Source organism: Centruroides vittatus, unplaced genomic scaffold (assembly GCF_030686945.1).
Source record: "Centruroides vittatus isolate TY-2023 unplaced genomic scaffold, ASM3068694v2 contig_1079, whole genome shotgun sequence".
In the NCBI taxonomy this organism is placed as follows: domain Eukaryota; kingdom Metazoa; phylum Arthropoda; class Arachnida; order Scorpiones; family Buthidae; genus Centruroides; species Centruroides vittatus.
The window spans coordinates 146,732-172,099 of NW_027120694.1; the positions used below are offsets into that span (position 1 = coordinate 146,732).

The 25,368-nt window shown below is 35.1% G+C and overlaps 1 protein-coding gene across 1 annotated transcript; it reads right to left on the minus strand.

The window, feature by feature from the left end:
* Nucleotides 1-4,574: 4,574 nt before the first annotated feature.
* On the minus strand, nucleotides 4,575-21,360 carry LOC136974730 (lactosylceramide 4-alpha-galactosyltransferase-like). The gene is made up of 3 exons (XM_067269679.1): nucleotides 21,325-21,360; nucleotides 5,570-5,659; nucleotides 4,575-5,488 (listed from the first exon to the last, which is right to left on the minus strand). The coding sequence occupies exons 1-3, from the start codon at nucleotides 21,335-21,337 to the stop codon at nucleotides 4,575-4,577; spliced, it is 1,017 nt and encodes a 338-aa protein (XP_067125780.1). The 5' UTR covers nucleotides 21,338-21,360.
* Nucleotides 21,361-25,368: the final 4,008 nt, after the last annotated feature.

The window sequence follows — 25,368 nt, forward strand, 5'->3', positions numbered from 1 at the left end:
TAATATCACAGTCGCCTTTTCTTCCGACGACAGATATGCTGTACCCATTGCATTAACAGAGCTGAATTTTTTCAAGCCAACCATTTCATTTCCGAAATGAGAAAATTTGGGGGTAAAAATATTTTGATTAAATGTCTTTCAAAATGTACTGTACTGTACATTTATATAAAGACATGACTCAAACAGCCTGTAATAACCAGATGGGACACGTGGATTCATGTGGCTTTAATCCCTAAAATATCTCAACCACGGGAACATACATTGATAAACTAGACGAAAGACTTCAGCGACCACAATAAAGAATCTGTTGAAACAAGAAGACGTTAAAGAAACTGTACACTGTACACTGTTTCTAAGGATTTTTCTATATGAATTTCGAGCCTTTTAATAAATTTTGATTCTTTAATGGAACCTCCACCATTTGTTTTTCTTTTTACTTTTTCCCTGTGGACAGCAACAGAACCTTTTCTTCCATGCCTAACGTGGATTTTGTCAGGTCCACAATGGGGCGGTCGAGAAGTCTGGAAGGATGCCCAATATATCCGAAACGGACCACTCCCAAAAAATGTCCCGTAGTTGTTCACCCTGATTCGATCACGAGTCCTTTAATAGGATGATACTTTAACTGCTTCTGCTGTAGGTTAGAGGGGCGAGTCTGGATATTTCTTCTTGGGACATTGCTCCTTATTTTTCATTCTTGCTGTCTGAGCGATTGATGATCATTTATAGAGACACATAAGAAAATCATAACTACTGTCAGGGGATTGAAGACTGAGCTAGTCGAGCTTTCACTTTTATTTATTTATTTATTTATTTTTTGTCCGAGCCGAAGTTAGTTGAAGGTTTTATTTTTTGCTGTATTAGGTTTCGTTTGGTTTTATTCGATTACGGTAATGCGACACATGGGCGATCTGCCCAGGGAGAATGCCTCCCGGGAGGCGCCGAAACTGGTCCCTATTTCGGTGTTACTAACGTGAAGGAAACCAGGAAAACTCCACAAAACCAGCCGGAGGCCAGGCGAGAACCCACGACTAACTACCAGTGTCCAGTGTTTTATCTACTCGGCCAAAGTCGGCGTTTTGGATGGGACCAGAGTCAAATGAAGCTTTCATTTTTTCTGAAACAGGAGCAGTTGCAGCTTTCATTTTTTCTCTGGCGCTGGGGCTCGAAGTCGTATATTATTTTAAAAATACTTGGTTTCAGTCCAGATCTCCAGACCAAGTTTTTTCATCTTCGTTTTTTAGGCATTGGTATTAATTTCTTCAACTATTTTCTAGAAAATTTTGATCTTTTCACTTTGCAAATGTCGTATTTACTCGCATATAAGACGATCTCGCATATAGGACGAGGTGTGACTTCAAAGATCAAAATAAAGAAAATTAGATTTATTAATACAATTCTAGGACGACCTAGGTTTTTGAAGCGGTGAAAAATGAATAAAATCCTGGTCTTATATAAGAGTAAATACGGTATTTAAAACACCCTAAATCTAACTAAACATTTTCAAACAACTTACAATTTCCAATATAGTCCCCTCCTCCCAGAGATTCGGAGATCTATTGTACCGACAAAGAAAACTTGAATAGGGATCTAAAACATAAATTAGTAGAAAATTTTATATGATCTATTATTTTCGTATAATATTATAAAATGCTCATTTCAATTAACAATTAACAATTAATTATTCTTTAATAAACTCTCATAACAGATGGCGCCACACGCTTTAATGCATACCGTATTTTAAACAGAGAAATTACCCATAATCGTTTTAAACTTTTATCATCATTATTTAAATTTTGGATAATGTGCTGTTATTTAGGGTCGTGCGGTTTCTCAATCGGCGTTCATTCTGAAATTTTGGATATAAATGTCTCGCGTATTAAAAAGTTATAACACAACATTTAGATCTGTTGTACAGAGAATATAGAAATTATTTAATTTATATATATTTGGTTTCTTCGATTAAACCATAGATTGTAGTGGCAACACTGACGATATTGAGGGAGATTACGGCCTCACTGTACGAATGGAGGTGACGTACAGTACCTCTGAACGAGTGAGCAAATTGTTTAGTGTCGAATATAAAGTGACTTTAAAATATAAAACTCAAATATAACTTAATTTAGTGTTCGGCAATGAAACAGATTATATCATCAGTTGTAGTGCAAACATCAAAGTTAGTACAGCTATTTTGCATCTGAAAACTTACAAGCGCAAGCAACAGGTGATGAGGGATTTATCCGTTGAACTAAATTAATTACAAAAGAAAATAAAAAAAAGCTCCGTTTTAGAAGGATTACATATTATATATTACTTTGTATATGTGAGGCCGGAATCTCGTCCTTCCAACGGGAAACTGTCCAGCTAAAGCTTATAAATCGGTAACTTATTTCGTATACAGGCCGAGACTACAGAGAAACGGGGTGGGATACAATTTAATTGTCGCATTCCCGGACCAAATTGACACGTCTCCGGTCGTAGATCGTGAAAGTGAGAGAGATCCACCGAAGGGGAGAATTCGACGGTTATCTTACACAGTGTTCAAAGCGGGAATTTGCAGACGCCCCTTCAGAGGGGGCGGAGGCTGCGACCGATTGGACTCAGCTGCGGCTCCTCCGAGTCAGAAAAACACATTAGACTAAAATTTAATTAAGGGACCGTCAATCGGGGAAGGACATGACCCGACTTCGGAGGGAAGCGGCCTGGACGAGGGTGTTTGGCCACCGCTCGTCCCGCATCGCGTCCCTCGCAACAAAGCAGGGACCAATAGAGTTACAGGGGATCACCATTCGGACCAACCAAAAAGCGGGATTCCGGGTGAAAATGACATAAAAGCCCGAAATCCCAAGGACACGAGAAGATTGGGAGTCGAATAGTAGAGAGGTTGAGGCCGAAGTTTTCAACGTAAAAACGTATACGTCGGACGTTCAGCGCCGTCTTCCTGTAAGCGTAGAAGTTTGACAATGGCGTTCGAACGTCAGTGAAGTTGCTCGCCATTGTCAAACTTCTACGCTTACAGGAAGACTGCGCTGAACGTCCGACGTACACGTTTTCGCATTGAAAACTACGGCCTCAACCTCGCTAGTGTGTCCTCCAGACCGGGATCATATCGGAAGCACCAGAGACGAACCTTCTCCAGTTGGGATTCTTACTCTCGGAGACGATCTCCCCTTCCATATTGTGTGACATACTTCAACCAGACTGCGTACCTCATCAATTGTAAGCATGTGTTTACCTAAATAAACGCGTTAAATTTCGTCAATTCGACGTCTGTATCAGTCTTTCTTTGCGTCCACAAACACTACCCCCATACGCTAAACGACTTCTCGCGTCATCCTGGAAAAGCGAGGGTCACCCAAAGCCTTTAACCATAAAACAGACCATTCTTCCAGTGTTGTCGTGTTTTCTTACATATATTATTAATAAAACATGCCAAAATAATTTTTACCCTTTTAATTTAAAATTTCACTTTAAAAAGTATCCAACTAATGAAATAAGGACGCACTTGTAAACTTTGCCTAGGCCCAAAACAACCTAGCACCGGCACTGATGATTAAATTTAAGATTGCCCATACGTAACTCATAATGAATGGGTCTTTATTCCCGTACCGTTAATCTTAAAGCGTTATTGTTTTAATTGTTGACGGAACCAAAGGAAAATTAAATAAAGAGATGCCCTGGTCGAGTGTACTGGGTCTATAAATCTTACAGGTATAGTACAATAAATCACATATTTCCATTGGACGTCTGAGTCTATGTTTCATTTAAAGGAACCAATTATACTAATTATAATTTGATATATCTAGGAATAACGTTAAAATATTGTCATGTAACCAAAGGATTTATTTCTCTTGTTTATATAAAATGTATATAAAAACATATTATAAATAAATTAACAATGTTTTGAATAATTTACTCCTATCTCGAACAATTGCACTTAAAAGTTAAATATTTGGCTGAAGCAGGAGCCAAATCTTCAGTACAACACCCCTTCTGCAAATTCCTGGCTAACATTACAAAAGAAAAAAAAAAACAACCAAACGTTGTAAATGTTGTATAGTTACTATAGAAAAATAATCAATAAACTTTTACGTATTAAATGAACATTGCTTTTTAAATAATTTGCTCACCGGAACATGATCTTGCTTATTTATAACACTTATTTAAAAACTGCAAAGCTGTCATTAATCATTCAAAGTCTTTGATTACTCATCTCATTTATGTCCAGAAGTTCATCATAATACTGTTTTTCTAAAGCAGAATAATATTAACAATTAAATAATTTAACAACGCTTCATTGGATTACAAATTCGAAGAAAAATTCAAAATTTCTGCAAATTCTTGTATGAAGATCTACGTTAAGGCTGATTGCAACTTCTTCGGTTATGTAGACGATCTCCAGTACATGGCGTTAACAATTTAATGCATTTTCTATGAGGGTAATGGGGTAATCCTTTATCAAAAATTCTCCAAGACGGAAACAGATAGAACAAAACAGTTTTTTGCATTATATCTGTTTCCGTCTTCGAGAACTTTTGATAAAGGATTACCCCATTACCCCCATAGAAAATGCATTAAATTGTTAACGCCATGTACTGGAGATCGTCTACATAACGGAAGAGGTTGCAATCAGCCTTAATTATTTTCCTTTTTTTTAATATTTCATATATAAAAGGACAATTTTCTTTCATAGCGGTTTCATAAACACTTCCGGTGCCAATCTGTATGGTTTCATTTTTACTTAAATTATTCCACACATGAATCGCGAAACTTTCTTTCAAAATGTTCAAGAGACTAGAAGTAGGTGGACGAAAATAATCCTGCCACTTAGAATAATGAATAGGGAAGGCAGCATATTCGGGTAGGACGTCCATATCACAATTCTTAGCTGATAATCTTTTAAGTGATTCTATTTTACAGTAGTCCTTCACAATTTTGGTGAAGAGATTAGGCCCTGTGGAACCCCAAACAGTTTCGTTGTAATTTTTCTGGAAATTCAGCAGGCATCTGTAGAGGAAGTTGTGCCATTGATCGAATCGAAAGATCGCATTGTTTACGTAGGCCTTATCTTGCATTATAATGAAATTCTTTATGGCGTAGACAGGTCTTAGGACCACTATATCCAAATCTAAATACATTCCTCCGAATTTCCAAATTAAGAGCATTCGTAAAGCATCGCTGAGTTCGGTTACGCTGTATTTACTCTTAGACCATTTTTTGCTCCTAAACCACTCTTCTAATGGAGTACCCTCGGATATATCGTTTAAATCGATTCGATTTAATCTAATATTCGAGTATCTGTTCGTTAAACCGTAAACATAATCGAAATCCTTTAAAATCATTACATTAATTGGGGATCTTCTGTGATGAACGGCGGCCGATTCGATGGCACACGCTTGACGAAGATTTAAAGAATTCCCCGAAGTTTCCAAAAATATCACGTTGATGGCTGTTTCCACTGACATAAACTTCATCCGCCCTATAAAAACTGAAACAGTATTGTGAAAAATTCGTGTTAATTATATTAATTAAACTTATTTTCTATAATATAAAGTAAAATTTAACTTACTTGATAGCCTCCAATAGATGAAAACAGCGATACCAATTAATACGAAGAAACGTATAAAAGTAATTAATATCCTCATATTGACGTTAAAAACTGTTAAAATATTTAAAAATTGCATTAAAATTATTGTACGGAGTGAAAATATGCTAATTAATTAATTGAATTCTCATTATCTAGGCATAAATTATAAAGCTAACGACCTTCGTAAACTGCTGAATGTGTTGATGGGGCGTGGATGTCGCTGTTGTTTATTACATGTACAGTATAGTACGTGGTGTTATAATACATGAATAGTTCATTTACATATTCAGCTAAATTCTACTTAATTTTGTTATCTATTTAAATGAGTAAATCGCTTTTAAAATTTTAAATAAGTAATTTATAACTGAATAATAAATCTTTCGCCTATACTTATTTTTTCTAAATTTATTTATTTACAAAGGGGCCCTTGGCTCCCTGGTCGCGTGCTCAATTATGTTTGGCACAGGTTCATACTGAAGGTCAAACTATTAACCTCGTTACTCAATAATAACGTAAATCGATCGTCTAAGTCAGTGATTCTTAACAGGGGGGGGCCGTGGCCCCCTGGGTGTCCATAAGAAGTTTGCCGGGGAGTCGCCAAATTATGCAAAATTTCTTTCAGAATATAATAAAAAGAAAATTGATGTATAACCGAAAATCGTATTGAAAAATGAAATAAGAAAGATGAAGTTTTCCTATTTAGTTTTTATTATTTATTTTTTATTTCTTCCTACATACAACTTTGTTAGTACAGAAGAGATAAATGCAAATATGCTACTTACACCGCGGTATTTTCTTCTTTTATTCCAAAGCAATTCTAAGAAACTATCAATGCTTGGAATTTTAAAAATAATTAGGAAAAATAGTAGACTTAGTAGTAGGCTTTGAAAATTTAAATATTTTTGCAAAAGATATGCAAAATCTTTACCACAAGTTGTGGGTGTTTTAGTTTTAGTTTTAGCATCGACTTTGGAACGATTTATTGACATGTTTCTTATTTTAGTTTTTGTTAAAAATTAATGAGTTTTTCGTGTTTAATTGTGAAGTTTGAATGTTATTTGAATAGATAATGAAATAATAAAGTTGTGATTTACATTTATTATATAAAAAAATAAAGCAATAATAAAAAAATCAATTTATTATAGATAATTTAACAAATATAAATTATTATTAAAAATTGGGGGTCACAAAAAAATTATGAAATATTTGGTGGGCCACGAGTATAAGAAGATTAAGAACCACTTCTTTAATTGCACAGTTACAGCCGAAAGTAGCGCTTTAGTTAAAGAACTACAATATTTAAATAAAGAGATAGGGGCCTATAAAGAATTGAGCATTTCTCTTTCCGAAAATGTGAACAAAGTAAACAGAGCCGGATTTACATAAGGGCATTTGGGGCCTGTGCCCAGGGCCCCCACAAAACTAAAAAAAGTTATGTTTAAACATCATTTTTTTTCTATTACCTCGACAGCCTAGTGTGGCCTAATCATGAGGGCACCAGGCAGAGAAAACCAAACCCGGGAAAAAACCTATGAAACATCGGAAAATTTCGGGAAAAATTTCACATAGGTATTTTTAGTTAAATTAAAATAATTCGTTTTACACAATAAAATATGTGTGTTTACAATAACCTTATTTTTAAATGAAATTTACAACTTCCTAGTTCAAATCTAATTGAAAGTACAGTATTTTGTGTAAATTTTCTAAATCATCAAATTTGCCTACTCTTAAAGGGGGGATCCCCACCGAATTTGTGCCCAGGGCCCCTGAATTGGTAAATCCGGCCCTGAAAGTAAAGAGATAGGAGATGTATAATTATATTTAAAATATAGTATTTTCTTATTCTTTAGATAACTTTCAGAGTCATTTTATAAAATTTAATTCTTCTTAATGTTTCTAATATTCACAGTCACTTCGACTGTTTTATTTTCGCAGCATAATATCGTATTATACACACAAGCGTCCACTTTGCTTTACACGTGTAGCGGACGTAAAAGCTGGTTTATCTTTGCTGCAGCGACCTCTTGCAGCAAACGTTTAGAAACGGTTCGCTACATTGCAGCGCTGCATTTAGAAACGGGTTTCACAGTGTTCGCTGTAAAGCGCTTCTCGAGCGCTGCATAAAGAAACGGGCCTATTATATTTTAAATATAATCATACATCTCCTATCTCTTTACTTTGTTCACATTTTCGGAAAAAGAAATGCTCAATTCTTTATATCTCTTTATTTAAATATTGTAGTTCTTTAACTAAAGCGCTACTCTCGGCTGTAACTGTGTAGTTAAAGGATAGATTACGGCATCCATGTTTAGCTCGAGCGGAAAGCGTTTCTAAACTATGATGCAGCAACGTGTAGCGATAGCTGCTCGTGACGTCATTTTCGCTACACTCTCTCTGCATAAAGAAACGCGGCCTTATATAGGCCAGGTGGAGGGAAACTTTTTTAGCCATTACCCTAAAATATATTTGTGTAAGTCGACATTAACCCCCCCTCATTTTGAAAAGGAGAAAATCGATACAAATTTAAATTAAACGCTATTTATTAAATCATTTTACACTGAAAATGAATCATGAAAATAATAAATAATAGACAAACCAAATAAAATTATCATTTTGGAACACAATAATTTCATTGAAAACTTTTACTCTTTGGGTTTTGGAGAAACTCCTTATTACCCCCAATAATTAAATTTTTACTTCATTTGGGGTCATTTACCCTCAATAATTAAATTTTTACTCCATTTGGGGTAATTTACCCCGACCGCTGATATAGGTGATATTTGCAGTGTGACAACCAGCTCCGGTCTTTGAGCATGACATTTGGACCGTCGGTTACGATTGCCACGATTTCGCTGTCCAGTGAAATATCGAATTGAGAAAGGCGCTCTTTTAAAACATCAACACAAGTCTCCGCCTTCAAAGATACATCGATACGAATAAGGCCTAAACTTCAAAACTTTTTCTCCGAATCAGCGCCGTAACTAGCCTTTTATGCGCCCGGTGCGAACATCTATAACTACGTTCTAAAACTATGATCCAAAACTTGGTCCAGGTCCTTTCTGCGCCCCCAGGGTCTACACCCTGTGCCTGGGCACCGCTGGCAGCGCCCTAGTTACGGCACTGCTCCGAATTAATACTTACGTTCATGTATCTTTTATTAGAAGTCGATGTCCATTCATCAAAACTCAAACTAAAGTGCTGGCTTTCATTTTTTAAAGCAGTTACTTCAGCTTTTATATGCTTTCTTATTCTGTAGCTATAATTGACGACACGGTTACGAACTGTTAAAGCAGCTATTGGTAAATCTGAATACCCTTTTAATAATAACAACGCTCTCAAATCTTTTGAGGTTACGAAGACACTAAAAGAAAAGCCATCTAAGGCTGTCATTCGGGCTAAAACGTCACTTAAAGTTTCAGTTTTAACTAAAAGTGTACCTAACCTCAAGTGAGCTATGTTTTCACTTCAACGGCGGTGGTTCTGCGCCAATTCGGCTAGTTGATGAGGACAAGTTTAGTTCACACTGAGCGCGATTCGCTGGCGAAAGCGAAAAACAGAGCGAATAACACGTCAGCCATGACGTCGTTTCCGGCGAATTTTACCATTTCGCGAATCGCTTCAAAGTTCGAAACTGTCGAACTTTTTCGCTAGCGAATAAATTTCGCCACCAATCAGATTCCCTCTAGTTGTCACGTGGTTCTTGTTGTTTTCACGATGGCAATACAAGCTTATTCTCGGTGTAAAGTAAATATAAAACGACTTGGTAGAAGTTTTATAAACGTATACCATTTTTTGTTATTTATATATTTTTTTTTACTAAAGAGAATAAAAATTAGTATAAATAGTCCTACCTAAAAAAATTCTCTTTGTCATTCAGTCTCATCTCTCGCACCAAATTAGCATGGTAACGATGTAATTCGCGGTTTTTTAATATACTTCTCGCCCAGTATCTTTTCTTTTTGAAGTATGTTTTTTACTCAACAAATAAACAAACATGGTTAACAACAAGATATCGGAAGCAGCCATTTTGTTTTTCGAGATAACGTTTTTGCTTGTTTGCAAATGATTGACTGCTTAGAATTCGCAATCCGCTTTTCGCTTTTGGTTGTAAGGTCAATTTCGCTAAACGAATAAAAATCGCTTTTCGCATTCGCTTTCGCTATTCGCTCAGTGTGAACTAAGCTTTACAGTAATAACTTTTTTGCCATGTTTGGTTGAAAGATAAGTGTGTAGTCCTTTGGTTGACCCTCCTAAGGTTTTTAATATAGCCGAGCAGTACTGTGCTGTTTTTCTATCTTTAGCGACCAAAAAATGGCTCCACACCGACGTTGCATCTCCGTCTTTTTTATGTTTGACAAAAAAACTTTCTTTAGATAGCGACATAATCACTATAGTCTCATAAATATCTTTAAAGAGAAAAAAAACTACATTAGTGCAATAAATTGAAGTACCTACTAATTACAGATGCTACTAGATGTAATAAAAAGCGCAGTTTTTCACGAACAATTTCTCAATCTGCTGGCGCAAACACTAAAATCTGCTGGCAAAACAAGATGGCTGACACATTGACAGGTAAAACGCACTGAGCATTAGGCGGGAAGATCTCACCTCGCATTCTTAAGTCTACAGTTACATAACATACCTGACACGTGTGACAAAGCTGTGGACTGTACATCAATGCTAGATAACATAAAAATACCTGACACGTGTTACAATTTTGTTTAATCGACTACAGAGTGTATTCGATCCTTAGAAGCTCTAAATTTTAATGTAGATGAGTTCTCGAGCATATTATTTATGTTCATTATTCAATTTAAATTGGATGCAACAACTAGAGGTTGGTGGGAGCGCTCACTTAAGGGTGATGATATTCCTCCATTGAAGAATGACATTAGAATTTTTGAAGGGTCATGTTAGAACTCTACAGCCAACCAAAAGTGCTCTCGACTGCGCCAGAAAATCGATTGGCACCCGCGAAAATACAAAAATGAAGTATATTACCAGGTAACCCAGTGAGAACTGCTTGCCTATCATTTTAGTTCAAAATACAAGTTTTATATTAAAATGATAGGCAAGCAATTCTGTTAAGAGCACTGGCACTGAACGTTTCGCTTCATGCAGTCTATTTTGCAACTTTTTAAAAACGATGTCAATCCCGAAAATCTCGGAATCAGGTAAACTTAATCCCGAAAATTTCGGCACAAAAAAATGGTCGGGATCCCGGGATCAAATCCTCTAGTTCTGAATGCTTCGTCTCTAAGTGACGGAAGAAATAATCGATTTTTTTAAAAATAAATAAAACATCTTATTAATTTTAAAAACAAATACAATAAAAAAAACGTAAAAACTAATAATAAAGGCAAGGATTATAAATAAAACATATTTTAAATACAAAATATAAAACAACTTATTAAAAAATAATTAAAAGTCAATAAAATCAATTGGAGGAATCGCTGTCGCTTTCATCGTTTAAATTAATTTAAAATGATTCATTATTTAAAAACATTAAAAACTGTTAATCTTCCACAATAGCACCCGTGTTATATAATCGCTTTTAGCTGCGGGCCCTCTGGCGGATTCGAGTAATCACACAAAAATTTACGTATTTGTACAGAACTCAGGAATTCGTCTAATGGTATTTTGTTCGTTATTTTAGAAGTTTTTTTGACTTCATGTCGCCAGCTGCAAAGTGGTTCCTGACCGGAATAAAGGAAGAAAATAGAAAAAAATGACTCAAACTTTTTGTTTGTATACCTTGGAAAATTTATTATTGAATTTAAACTTCAATTCCTGAGTTCTGTACAAATACGTAAATTTTTGTGTGATTACTCGAATCCGCCAGAGGGCCCGCAGCTAAAAGCGATTATATAACACGGGTGCTATTGTGGAAGATTATTAGTATTTCTAGTTGCCTCATACCCTTTGCACACGCCAATCGAACCTCCCAAACAACAAACCAATAATGCCCTGTTGATTAGTATGCATCGGTGCGTCTGGTAAAGTGAGCGATCAATCACAAAGCATACTTTGAAGAACACGTGACAGTCACTCGTTGAATATTGTTTTGTAGCGCTGACTGTTGAAAATAAATAGACATGTACTGTACATATGTTGTTTGGGTAAATTCGTTCGGTGGTCGTCTGGACGTTTTATTGCTTACCTTCTCAGAAGTTCTCGGTTCCTTTTCGAATGAATTGCCTCAAACAATAGAGGCATTTCACCATTACTCTCTCAAACTGTCAACACATGTTTCAACCAACTGTGACAGAATAGCGTACCTAGATTACACTTATTTTAATTAAAAAAAAAATATATATATATATATATATATATATATATATATCGAGGTTGAGGCCGAAGTTTTAAACGCGAAAACTTGTACGTCGGACGTTCAGCGCCCCTTTCCTGTAAGCCTAGAAGTTTGACAACAGCGTTTGGAAGGTCAGTGGAATCATGCTCGACATTCCGAACGCCATTGTCAAACTTCTAGGCTTACAGGAAAGAGGCGTTGAACGTCCGACGTACACGTTTTCGCGTTTAAAACTTCAGCCTCAACCTCGCTAATATATGAAATTATTCAAACTTCAAGACACTAGTAAAAATAAAAATTGCATTATAGTGAATATTTTTTTTTTTTTTTTTAGTTTATTGTATAAGTTGGCGACCCCATAGAAAACCCGTCGCGACCCATAGGTTAGTAACGCGTGGTAGGCCTATAGTACGTGGTGTGATAACACTTGAATAGTTCATTTAGATATTCAGCTAAATTCTATTTAATTTTGTTATCTGTTTAAATGAGTAAATCGCTTTTAAAATTTTAAATAAGTAATTTATAACTGAATAATAAATCTTTCCCCTATACCACGGGTGGCGAACCTATGGCACGCGTGCCCAAAGTGGCACGTAAGAGAAATCATCTGGCACGTAATGTATCGTATGATTTCTGTCCTTTTCAATCATCCTTTCTGTTTATCACCTGATCATCCTTTTTTCAATCAGATTTTTTACATTTATTCGAATTAAAGCGTATTCGTTTAATTTCTTTAAATATCATTATTCGAAGTCTAAGACTTTGGCACGCATTAACATCTTTAAAGCTAAGTATGCTTACAATATGGCACGCGGACTCAAAAAGGTTCGCCATCCCTGCCCTATACTTATTTTTTCTAAATTTATTTATTTACAAAGGGGCCTGGGGCCCTTGGCTCCCTGGTCGCGTGCTCAATTATGTTTGGCACAGGACACTGCATATACCTTTTTCTGTAAAAATTATTTTGATTGTAATTAATTAAATCTCCCGGTGCGCGCCACGAGACTCCCCCTTTTCATCCCCTTTTCTATCTCACTTCTCCTTCACCTTCGTCCTTCTACTATGCTCTTAATCTATCCCTCCTTTCACACTCAGGCAATACCAGTTGAGTAGACCTGAGCTTTCACCCCCTGTTAATGAGTATGAGTATGAGTATGTTTGGCACAGGTTCATACTGAAGGTCAAACTATTATTTTATTTTATTTTTTAGTCATACTAGGACGAACCCATGATGCGGGAGTAGAAAATCAAAACATAACATTTACAACAAAACTAATATACAAATACCATACATAAATTTTACAGAGAAACTGAACATATACAAAAAATAAAGAAATATATTACACAAAACGATAACATTATATATTTAACCAAATATATATATATATATATAAAGAAAACAAATGTGGGGAGAACTATCCGAACAAAGAATACTATATAAGTAAAAAAGTAATCACACCCACCTAAAAAAGAAAAGCAAAAGAGTTAAGCAGTCACGTCTAACAGCGGATAGACTCCCAAAAATCCCTTGCAACGAACACACTTTAAAGGAAAGAAGCGAATGCCACCTTTCGGTCAAATCAAATATTTTAATATGCAAATTAACACAAAATATACGCCAAACTTCGTACAAAAAGTACACTGAAACAATAAAACAATAATAAATTACCTAAAAAATAATTTAATTTTTTGAACAAAATTAATTAAATCAAAATTACATTCATTACCAATGAGGGCCAAAAACTTATCAAACTGAATACTAGGAATACCAAAAATACTTTCACGTATTTTTTCTAAGTTTGTACATCTAGCTATCACGTGAAAAGCATCCAATGGCAGATCGCCCTGACAATATATGCAAATTTCTCTGCGATGGTTCTGTAAAAAATTAAGGGAATTACATCTGATTTGCATTATCGTGGAGCAAATATTAAAAGAGAGATTATTGTTATAAATCAAGCAGTCGAAGAAAGATTTGTTTAAGTGCTTATACCAAACATTATAAGAACTTACATTAATACGACGATTTAAATCAAAGATAAAGTTGTCAAAATAATTTAATTTCAAAGTAGCGCAACAGTGATAATTATTTAGCAATTCATCAAAATTAATACCGTTATCAGCACAAATTTTCCTTAAACCTTTGGACCACAGCAGATCCCTTTTATTTAACACATAACCTAAACACGTTCTACTCCATCGCTTTTCATCCAAATCAATAGTCCTAAAGATCCAATTCAAACACTTATTTAGTATTGTAAAAGACAAAGGTAATAGCGAACATTCCATAAAAATCAAATATCTTGGGGTACAACGAGGCAAACCAAATAATCTTTTAATAAAATTAGCCAGGACCGGATCCAACTCATCAGATTGATAACCCCAAACCTCGGCAGCATATAACAAAGATGATGTGACAATTGAATTAAAAATCTTTAAACAATCTTTTAAATTACGTAGTTTAGCCGACCTACACATCTGAATAACTCTATCAGTTTTAATAAAAGCATTCCTTTTCACAATCTGAATATGGGATTTATAATTTCCGTTAAATTTAAATACAACACCCAAATATTTATATTGAGAAACTACCTGAATCACATCGTTTCTAAACCACCATTTGTCCGACTTAGCAAGTTTACCACCATTACGAAAAACAACAACTTTAGATTTCATAAGATTCAAACTCATGTTATTTTCTAAAAGATATTTGTCCAAAATATTAATAAATCCTTGTAAACCTCTAACAGAGTCGGCTATCAAGACTATGTCATCTGCGTAAGCCAATATTTTGATACCAATGCCATTCACCTCTATACCTTCATAGTCAGAATTAGTTATTTGTTCAATTAAATCATTTAAATATATACTAAACAATACCGGACTTAAAACACAGCCCTGTCTAACCCCAGTAGCAGTAAAAAAAGACCTAGAACAAAGACGACCCCATTTAATCTTTACATTAGACTCACTATATAATTCTGTAAGTAAAGAAACAAATTTAAAACTAATGCCATATTTCAAAAGTTTTTTCCACATTAAATTTCTATCCACCGTATCAAAAGCTGAGGACAAATCAACAAAGAATGCATATACTTTTCGCCTTTTCCTCATTAAAGTCTTAGAAATAAGGGTATGCAGAATAAATATATTATCTACCGTAGAATATTTTTCACGAAAACCGGCCTGATTCTCAAATAAAATATTGTTCAAATTTAACCAAGTAACCAACCTGTGATACAATATATTACAAAAAATCTTTGAAACACAGTTCAGCAGTGAAATTCCTCTATAATTACTAGGGATTACTTTAGAGCCATTTTTATATACCGGACATAAAATAGCACTGCCCCAATCTTTTGGGACTGCCCCCGTTCTCAAGATTCTATCAAAACTTCTGAGCAGTATCGGAAAAACACAATCCATTCTCCAAAATTCAGAAGGTATACCATCAACCCCAGGCGCAGAACCAACCTTAACTTTACTTAAAACATAGCTCAATTCGGAATCCATAATGTCTACATCCAAAATTTCATCAGACCAACTTAAACACTCATTGAAAACAGACAAATCTACACTATACGGAAGTGCAGAACCATATAAGGAATAAAAATAAGTAAACCATTCCTCCAAAGAAATATTCACTTTACTATTATAATTTCTAATTTTACACAAATTCCAAAACCATTTATTATTTTTACGAAAGATATCCGAATTCTGAACCGTATACAAGAACTTTTTTTTCTTAGCTACACAAATCTTTTTAACCAAACTACGAAATAACACAAATAATTTACGATCCGATTCTAAACCACGTTTCTTAAACGCTCTCCAAGCTCTATTTCTGTTACGGATCATTAGGCGACAATCCAGATCAAACCAATTATTAATATTTAAATAGTCCTTAGGTTTAGAGTTCATATTATGCAAATTAGCTATTTCAACAATTACTTTACTAACACTTGATAGAGAAACCGAATCACAATCTAACAAATATTTCTCAGAGTCTCGCACAAATGTATTCATAGTCTCACAATTCCAAAAAATTCTTTCGTAAAAGCTGCCCTTATTAGTCACCTTAAGTTGAGCAGGATTGTCCAAACATAGTACTATAGGAAAATGATCCGATAAACAACAATCATCAACAAAAAAAGATTTAACACAACCCCATACACAGGAAGTTGTTAGACCAAAATCAATAACCGATGAACCCAAACTAGACACAAACGTATATTCACCGGCTTCATCACCCAACATTCTACCATTCAATATTATTAAATTTTTATCTATACAAAACTGAAGCATCTTTTGCCCTCTGCTGTTCACAATAGCATCCTTAGATATTCTGCTTCTTTTAACATAATCAATACCAAAAACATCACCAATGTAATCAGGAATAATATTTTCCGCACCCATCCGAGCATTAAGATCACCCAAAATAATTAGGTTAGAATCTTCATTAAAATGAAAATTAATTAAAATCTCAAAAATTTCCTGCCAATTATGCTCTTGCATATACACAAAACATAACAAAAATTCACCCGTAGGTACTATAATATTAATCAAAACCAAAAAATCATCTCTATAAATTACTTTATAACAAAAACACACTTTTATAAACAACAACCATCCAGCCTTGAATCTACCCCTACTACCATCACGAAAAGCATCACCAATGATACAATTATAATCCGATAAAACTTCAAAATTACTATTATTACCTTTAGCAGAATACCAAGTTTCAGATAAAAAGATTACATCAAATTGCGATATATATTTCCAAAATGAATTCGGCTTATTTTTGATACCGGCGCAATTCCACGCCACGATAGAGGTAGCCTGGATTACTGGTTGCTATGAGGAGACAACAATAATTTTCCCCAAATTCTCATCATATCCATATTTTACTCCATCAATAAATATTTTATCATAGGATAAACGAATACTATGAGCACCTTCTGATTTCTTCTGTCTTCCAAACACACGTAACTTATATCTAATGTCTCTTAGTCGTTGAGAAAAGTCATCGTTAACAAAAACATTTAAGTTACGCGACTCAATAACTGCTTTTTTATAAGATAATTTATCACTAAGAGAACTAAACTGACAAATTATTATTCTAGGCCTATCACCCAATTTTTTACCGACTCGCCTGGCATCAACATATCGCAACAGAGGCAAATTCAACTTATTCGCAGCAAAAGATTTAACAACCTCCAATGTTTCCATTGCAGATTCTCCAGCTCCCTCCTCCAAACCATGAATAACCAAGTTATTAATTCTCCGCTGATTGTCCATATAATCCATCTCTCGTTCCATTTTCGACACCTTCATACTAATATTATCAATAAGGGAGAAGCTCGTCATCTCCGACCCACCCGAACCAATCCTAGTCTCAATATTAACTAATCTAACCTCAAAGTCAACCAGAGCCTCATCCACATTCTTAAGCCATTCCGTAAGATGGTCGAGCCGCTTTATAAAATCCTCCACTTTACCATTGAGAACCGCATGCATACGCAGTAATAAACGAACACCTTCCGATACATCAAAATTCGAATTTTGTAGTAATTCAGAAACCTCCTCGTCCTGACCGGAACTACTCCTTCTAGGTCTACTTGGTGTTCTCTCCGGAACAGTTGGTGAGAAAGTCTTCCTCTTTACTCCTTGAGACATAATAAAACAAGAACTTACCTAAAAAAGAAAAGCAAAAGAGTTAAGCAGTCACGTCTAACAGCGGATAGACTCCCCAGGTCAAACTATTAACCTCGTTACTCAATAATAACGTAAATCGATCGTCTAAGTCATTTAGTTTTATAACCTGAGTACAAATGTACTAAGTATAGAAAATCGTACTTAACCTTTGCTCATTATTCGTTTTCTATTCACTTTATCAGGTAAAATATTTAAAAATATCGTTAAACGTTACTGAATGTATTGTTTCTGTAGCTTTGTACAGCATATGTCCGCTAATTGAATAAGAATAATACAGTCAAACCTGTAAACAACGGCCACTGACGGAAACGTAAAGAGTTTTGCTTGGAGGTGGCCGTAATTTAGAAGTTATTTTGTAGGGTATGCATTTCAAAAGGAAATGGCCGTTATCGGAGGTACGGCTGTTTGTATAATATAATTTATATTCTTGCATAAAATATAATTTAAGTGATTAACAGGACTGAATTTAAATTAATTGTGATTCTAAGTTGTAATGTATAACAAATGTTTTTCCTCTACTAAATAATAAATTTAAAAAGTCTTAAACTCTAACTTTATATCGTTAGGTCTTTAGCATCTGTATAAATCCGACACATCCTAAACATAACCTTCAATTTCCGTTTTATATTTATATAATATCAAAGAAAGATATATTTAAATGCATTGTTTATTGAGTGATGATGATAAAAGCACTCTTCCTATTGGATAATGCTTCCATTGGTGATTACTTGAACTATGCACTCTATGTGTTAATAGTACGTCTCAGTTATGCAAGCGACACATCTCTTGAGAATGATCTTTTATCCACTCCTATATAACTCATATACATACAAATACACACCAGTACATATACACAAGCACAACACCGACACGTAAAGTCACACAGACACACAGACTGACACAACTCACGCAGTGAAGCTTTAACATAAGAAATAATAGTCTACAAAAGTACCAGTTTTTGTCATCCAAACCAGGGCTTCTTAAACTTTTTTTATTCACGACCCCATTTATGATTGTGATTTTTTCGCGACCCTCCCCCCGAAAAATATATATATATATAATAAAGATATATAAATATTTTGCAATATACATATGAAATACAATGAAAATATACATATATATTGAAGATATATACAATTTTGCAAAAACAATAATGGTGTACTACCATAGTTCACAATGGAACAGAGACAACTGAATACACTGAAAAGCAACAACACTACACTAGTTCACACTACAATCAGTGTTACTGAATCGTTGTCTCGCTGCACCAGAAGTGACACAAAGTGCAACTCACGAAACCTACGACACAAAGCATGCCATTTTCAAACTCATACATATTATTTTCAATATTTTGCATAAAAATCTCGTGACCCCAAGATTTCGCTAAGCGACTCCAAATGTCGACATGTTTGTTAAAACATGTCGACATTTGGGGTCGTTATATGTTCGTGTAAAAGTAATATTAACCTTCACCTGTAAATCAATCAAGCAACACAACCGATTGGAGCGTGAAATAATAAAAAGACAAAAGTCTACAGAAATAGAATTATCACAAGCTTACACTTACCATTTTTTGTAGATCTAGCGCGCTAGATGGCTTATCTCATGAACGTAACAACGTAACGTTTGCCATCGTTACCGTATCGGGGGAGCTCGTCTGATAATCTGACCACTATCTATAAACCGGGACTTTCCGACGCCACTTCGAACTCTACAAGGTGATGCGCTGTCGTTAGATGTCAAACCTGAGGTCGAAGCCATTCAACCGAAGCATCGAAGTCGTATTAAAACGTTACTCTGTCCTTCATGAAGAGGTTACAGCAAGCAGGATGAAGTACAAGACTAGCATCCATATAAACCTGGCTATAAACTAAAGCATTATTCTGTCCTCCTTGAAAAGATAGTAAGCAAGATGAAGTACAAGACTTGGCATCATATTACCATTCTGTAAACTTAGCATTATACATATGACATAATGACAAATCAGATACCTTATTAACTTCCTGTTTGATAATTTGTAGGCTCTATCAGCAAGATTTTAAATATTAAATGAAATGTAATGAGCTTTATCTTATATATAAAATTCTCGTGTCACAATGTTAGTTACCTTACTCCTCCGAAACGGCTTTACCGATTTTTACCAAATTTTATATGCATATTCAGTAGGTCTGAGAATCAGCTACTATCTATTTTTCATACCCCTACACCATTTCCCCCCTTTCAAAAATATATTTATATATGGATTAAGGCTTTTATGTCCAACAGATGGCGCTAACTTCCGACGACCTAAGTTTGCTTTTCTGTGAGGCATTATGCTTTTCTGTGAGAATGGACTGAAGCAGATCATTTTCTATCTATCTATATAAATAAAATATAACGTTCGTTTGTTCCTACCGATTCCTTTGAAATTTTGACACAACGTTGCATTCGAATACGCACGTGTTTTTATATAATATACATGTCGAAATTCCCTCCAGTGGGGGGAGATGGACGGGATTAAGGCTTACCATGAAGAACTCTGCTTCTATTATATTAATACTATTTTAGATGCGGTTTTTTGCGTTTTTAATTGCGTTTTAATAGGTTACGTCAACAGAATATACACTAAAAAGGGATTTTTCGATATTCCCCAGCGGGAAAAGTGACGGGATTAAGGCTTACTGTTCAGAACTCGGCTTTTATTATACTATTTTAGATGCGTTTTTGATTGCGTTTTAATAGGGTACGTCAAGAGAATGTACACTAAGAAGGGATTTTTTGAAATTCCCCCCACGGGGGAAGTGTTATACATTTATAATAGATACATTTTGAGCCACAACAACGCGTGGCCGGGTCAGCTAGTCTTATATATAAAATTCTCGTGTCACAATGTTAGTTACCTTACTCCTCCGAAACGGCTTTACCGATTTTTACCAAATTTCATATGCATATTCAGTAGGTCTGAGAATCAGCTACTATCTATTTTTCATACCCCTACACCATTTCCCCCCTTTCAAAAATATATTTATATATGGATTAAGGCTTTTATGTCCAGCAGATGGCGCTAACTTCCGACGACCTAAGTTTGCTTTTCTGTGCGGCATTATACTTTTCTGTGAGAATGGACTGAAGCAGATCATTTTCTATCTATCTATATAAATAAAATACAACGTTCGTTTGTTCCTACCGATTCCTTTGAAATTTTGACACAACGTTGCATTCGAATACGCACGTGTTTTTATATAATATACATGTCGAAATTCCCTCCAGTGGGGGGAGATGGACGGGATTAAGGCTTACCGTGAAGAACTCGGCTTCTATTATACTATTTTACATGCGGTTTTTTTGCGTTTTAATAGGGTACGTCAAGAGAATGTACACTAAGAAGGGATTTTTTGAAATTCCCTCCACGGGGGAAGTGTTATACATTTATAATAGATACATTTTGAGCCACAACAACGCGTGGCCGGGTCAGCTAGTTGTTTTATATTACTATACTTTTACTTAGTTACGTATACGATACTCGAATATTTTATAATTCTAGATACAGGTTCGACGCCCAAATAAAACTTTATAGCGGGTTTATATTAGGTTAATAAACAGAAATGAAATTAGAAATGTTTGCTGTCGCACATTTCATATTCCTAATTAAAATACTCCCATTCAGCTGTCTAGATAGATACAAAACAAAACAAATCTGGTATTTCAGGACAAAATTAGTACAAAATCTCACCATTGTGGCACATTTGGCGCTACCGGCAACAAACATTTTGTTTACACAAGACACCCGTGCTATACAGAGAGCGTAGCTATGTAGATATAGTTCAATGCTGTCCCCATTATGAAGGGAATGGACACTGTGTTCGACGACCAGTGTGATATGGACTTTCAAGGCAACCAGATCTGGCTACACTGAAATCCATATCACACTTTTTAAGTGTGCTGTGCTTTTTTCACAGCTTGTAGCGCCAAAAGTAAGCCATAGTGGCAAGTTCAACATGAAAAAGCCGCTTAAAGTAGGGATAGAAATCTGACGTATTCTGTTTAATATCAAAACATGCGTATGACGGAAGACATGATTTGTTCAGGGCAGGCGCTTGTAGACTTATGTCATGTTTTGTTAAATAAGTACTTCTTATTAATATTTCACATCTGATCAAGAACAATACGTTAACTTGTACCGTATGAAAATTTTAATCAGATATAGTATATTAAAACTAGTTAAGTAACGCTGTATCAGCGTGTACTCGGAACGAAGCTACTCGCACCTTTATTTTCTAGGTTATGAGGGGGGGAAAACAAAGAATCATTCGTTCTCAACAATATATTTGATTTCTATTGAATCATTTAAAGGTACAAATATAAGGCGAGAATAAGCCGTTAATTAATTGCTATGCGAACGTCTCACGAAATTCTGTCTATCATTATGGGTCTTGGACTTACAGATTGACTCGTAGCAATCTTTATTGTAACTCTTTAAAAATACTGAGACAGTTATTTTTTCACTCGACTCAATGTAACATAGGTAAGACCGATAGCTGTCTCTTTTTTTCCCTATGTCTATTTTGATTTTTGGAAGAGTTAATCCCTGTGATTTATGTATAGTCATCGAGTATGCTAAGGTAAGGGAAAACTGTCTACGAGACAGCAATATACTGCCATCGTTCGAAGAGCGTGTTATGGGGATTATTGGAAACAGATTATTATAGATGAAAGGTCCCCGATAGCTATCGAATTCCACTAAAATAAACAGAGGAAGAGCTGGAGGGCGAGCATTAGGAGCATATATAATGTAGCGTATAGTTTCTAGCGAACTATTGACGAGATCTCCTTGCACCCATAAGTTGACTCTCGGCATGATTCTGGCATTAACTGAGAGATTCAAATACTTCGAGAGACGAGGAGCTGAATCATCCTTGGACGAAGGCAGGGCAATATCTGAAGTGTTTTCGGATGCTATATAACCAAGAGGGTATCCAGTTGACTGCAAGTAGTTTTCGTTGCTTTGTTTAACTTGCTCGTTTGTTGGATATAGCTCTACTGCCGTTTGGAACTGATCAAGTTCATCTCTGGATAAATAGGCTCGATTTCTTGTCGTCAGAATGTTCAGATCTGTATCAGAGAAATCACCCGAAGCTAAATGTTGTAAGACATCTGTGAAGGAACTATCTGCGCTATTTTGTCTATGAGAATTACAAAGTTCAATGAACTCAAAAGAATCAAATGGGAATGTAATGTCCCAACGAGGTCCCTATCTTGTTGGGACATTACATTGTAAAAACACTCGAGTAGAGAGGAGTATCTTTAACAGGAGAAAGCTGAAGAAAATGACCAAACAAATAGATAATTAATCCACTAAACGGCTCATCTTTCTCGGGGTTTATCTCCTTCAATCTTCTCTCGATCATGTAAAGCATTCTTGCACCAATCATTGACATTTCATCGATGATGATGAATTGAGACTTCATCTCAATCTGGAATCTCTGCGCAGCTTCTCCATTTAGAGATCGAAATTTCGTACTAACGTTAGGAAGACGAAGGAGGCAATGGATCGTAAAGTCATCAATATTGATCGCTGCTGCTCCACGTTTTGAAAAGAAAACTTTTTAAACTTATTATTCTATAAAGATTCTTTATATTTGTTATGTGTCCAGTTAGCGATAACATTTACCTTTCGAAATTACCGTTTTACTGCTTGTCATATTTTCCGACCACTAGATGACGCTCCTATACCTGTATGCAGGAAGCAACTAACACTTGACTTCATGTATTCCTTGTCAACATTATAACTCTAGAATGAATTGTCCGATCTTGATGAAATTTTCTAGGACGACTCATCATCACTCAAGGATGAACTGATTAAAATTTCAACTCTCGAAAATGATCCATTTTTGTAGAACTGGAGATAGGGGTCAAAACAGAAGATCGCGTTTTTCTTCAGTATGGATCATTTTTGAGAGTATAAATTTATCAGTTCATCCTTGAGTGATGAGTCGTCCTAGAAAATTTCATCAAGATCGGACAACTCATTCTAGAGTTATAGTGTTGACAAGGAATGCATGAAGTCAAGTATTAGTCGTTACTTCGTTCCGACAATTATTAAAATATTTAATTGTAAAGAAGCAACCGTATATGGTTTATGCGCTTCGGTGTTAATCGTACGAGATTAAGACGAGCTAAAAACGAACACAGATGGCAGCACATGTTAACTTAATAAGTGCTGCCATCTCCGTTCACGTCATTTAATGTTTTCAGCCTTCAACATGAGAGGATGCTGTTTATAAGAATAAATACAGTATTTAACAATTCAGAAGATATGGACTATGGAAGCAGATTGGGGGCCCAAGTCTAGCTTTAAAAATGATAATAAATTTTTTTATTTATTAAATGAGGTATGGACCCCTGTTTAGGTGTTACAATCGTGAAGAAAATGCAGAAAATTCCACGTGGCCAGCCCGTTGGTGAGGCGAGAACCCTCGATCAACTGGTGGGCATGTTAACTTATGTGTCTCGAATCACATAAATTTAACTCATTTATGAGTTGTTAACTTGTTTTTTTATTTACATAAAATACCCTTCCAAGATTATTACATTTTTACATTGAGGGGACCTTAAAACGTGGAGAAATGCTAGAAAACTTGAGTATTTTTTATATGTATCGATGTCAGTCTGTGTGTATGTATTATCCACATACACACTTTACATCTGCGATGAATTGCTAACTTGCGTGTTCTGTTTAACACGTTATTACAGGTGTTAAAACAATGGGAAGAAAAATCGTCGCGTAAATTTTAATTTATTTCTCATCTTATAATTTTTCTGTATAAATTAAATAATATGATTTAGACATTGTCTACGTTTTTATGTAATAAATTACAGTATCTGTGAATGCTTGTATGAATTAATTTTCATATAAATCTAGAAAACAAAACTGTTGTACCACCTGTCGAAAGTGATTGGCGTTTCCTGCTGATAAAAAAGCACATACTGTATTTACATTCTATGATTCAAAGACAAGAGTAACTCCACCCGTTTAAAAAGTCCTTCCTTATGTAACCTGCTGTGCACTCCAATAAAATTAATATCTTCATAAGTTGATAAGAATATAAAAACATAAAAGTCATTAAAAAAAACTAAAAATAAATATAAATACAGTAAAACCTGTCTAAAACGGAAACCTTCCTAAACTGACAAAAAAAAGAAAAAAAAACAGAGCAACTATCTGTCTTAAAAGAAAAACCTGTTTAAAACGGAAACCGCGCAAAAAAATATATATATATATATATATATTCAATACCATTCGATTCCGGCTTACACAGGTTTTGAAAAACTGATATAAATTGTCCGTTCTCCTGTTGCTATTTCTGTTTAACAGGTAAATTGACTGAAAGAAGAATTATGTCTTGGGTAATCTTGGACTAATTCAAAGGAAAGTGTGTTTTAGGCAGGTTTCTTTTGTAGTCGACTACAAAAGAAAGTGACGTTTTGTCAGAAAACCTGTATAGAAAGTGAATTTTTGAAGCTGTGGATTACTAAAGAAATCATTTTTTGACAGTTGCTGTGGGCTACTTCAAAGAAATTTAAGTCACGAATGGTTTTTAGCGTAACCAAGGAGGGGCCTCTTACCTTTATAAATAAATGAAGAAAAAAAAATCAATTACAAGGTGATATACCACGTGTTTACACAGTATCTAAGAGGTTGCAGTGATTACATGCAGGGATGAATGTAGTTTTGCAAGTTCTAATTTGGCCCCTCCCTGCGGTTACGCTACTGGAA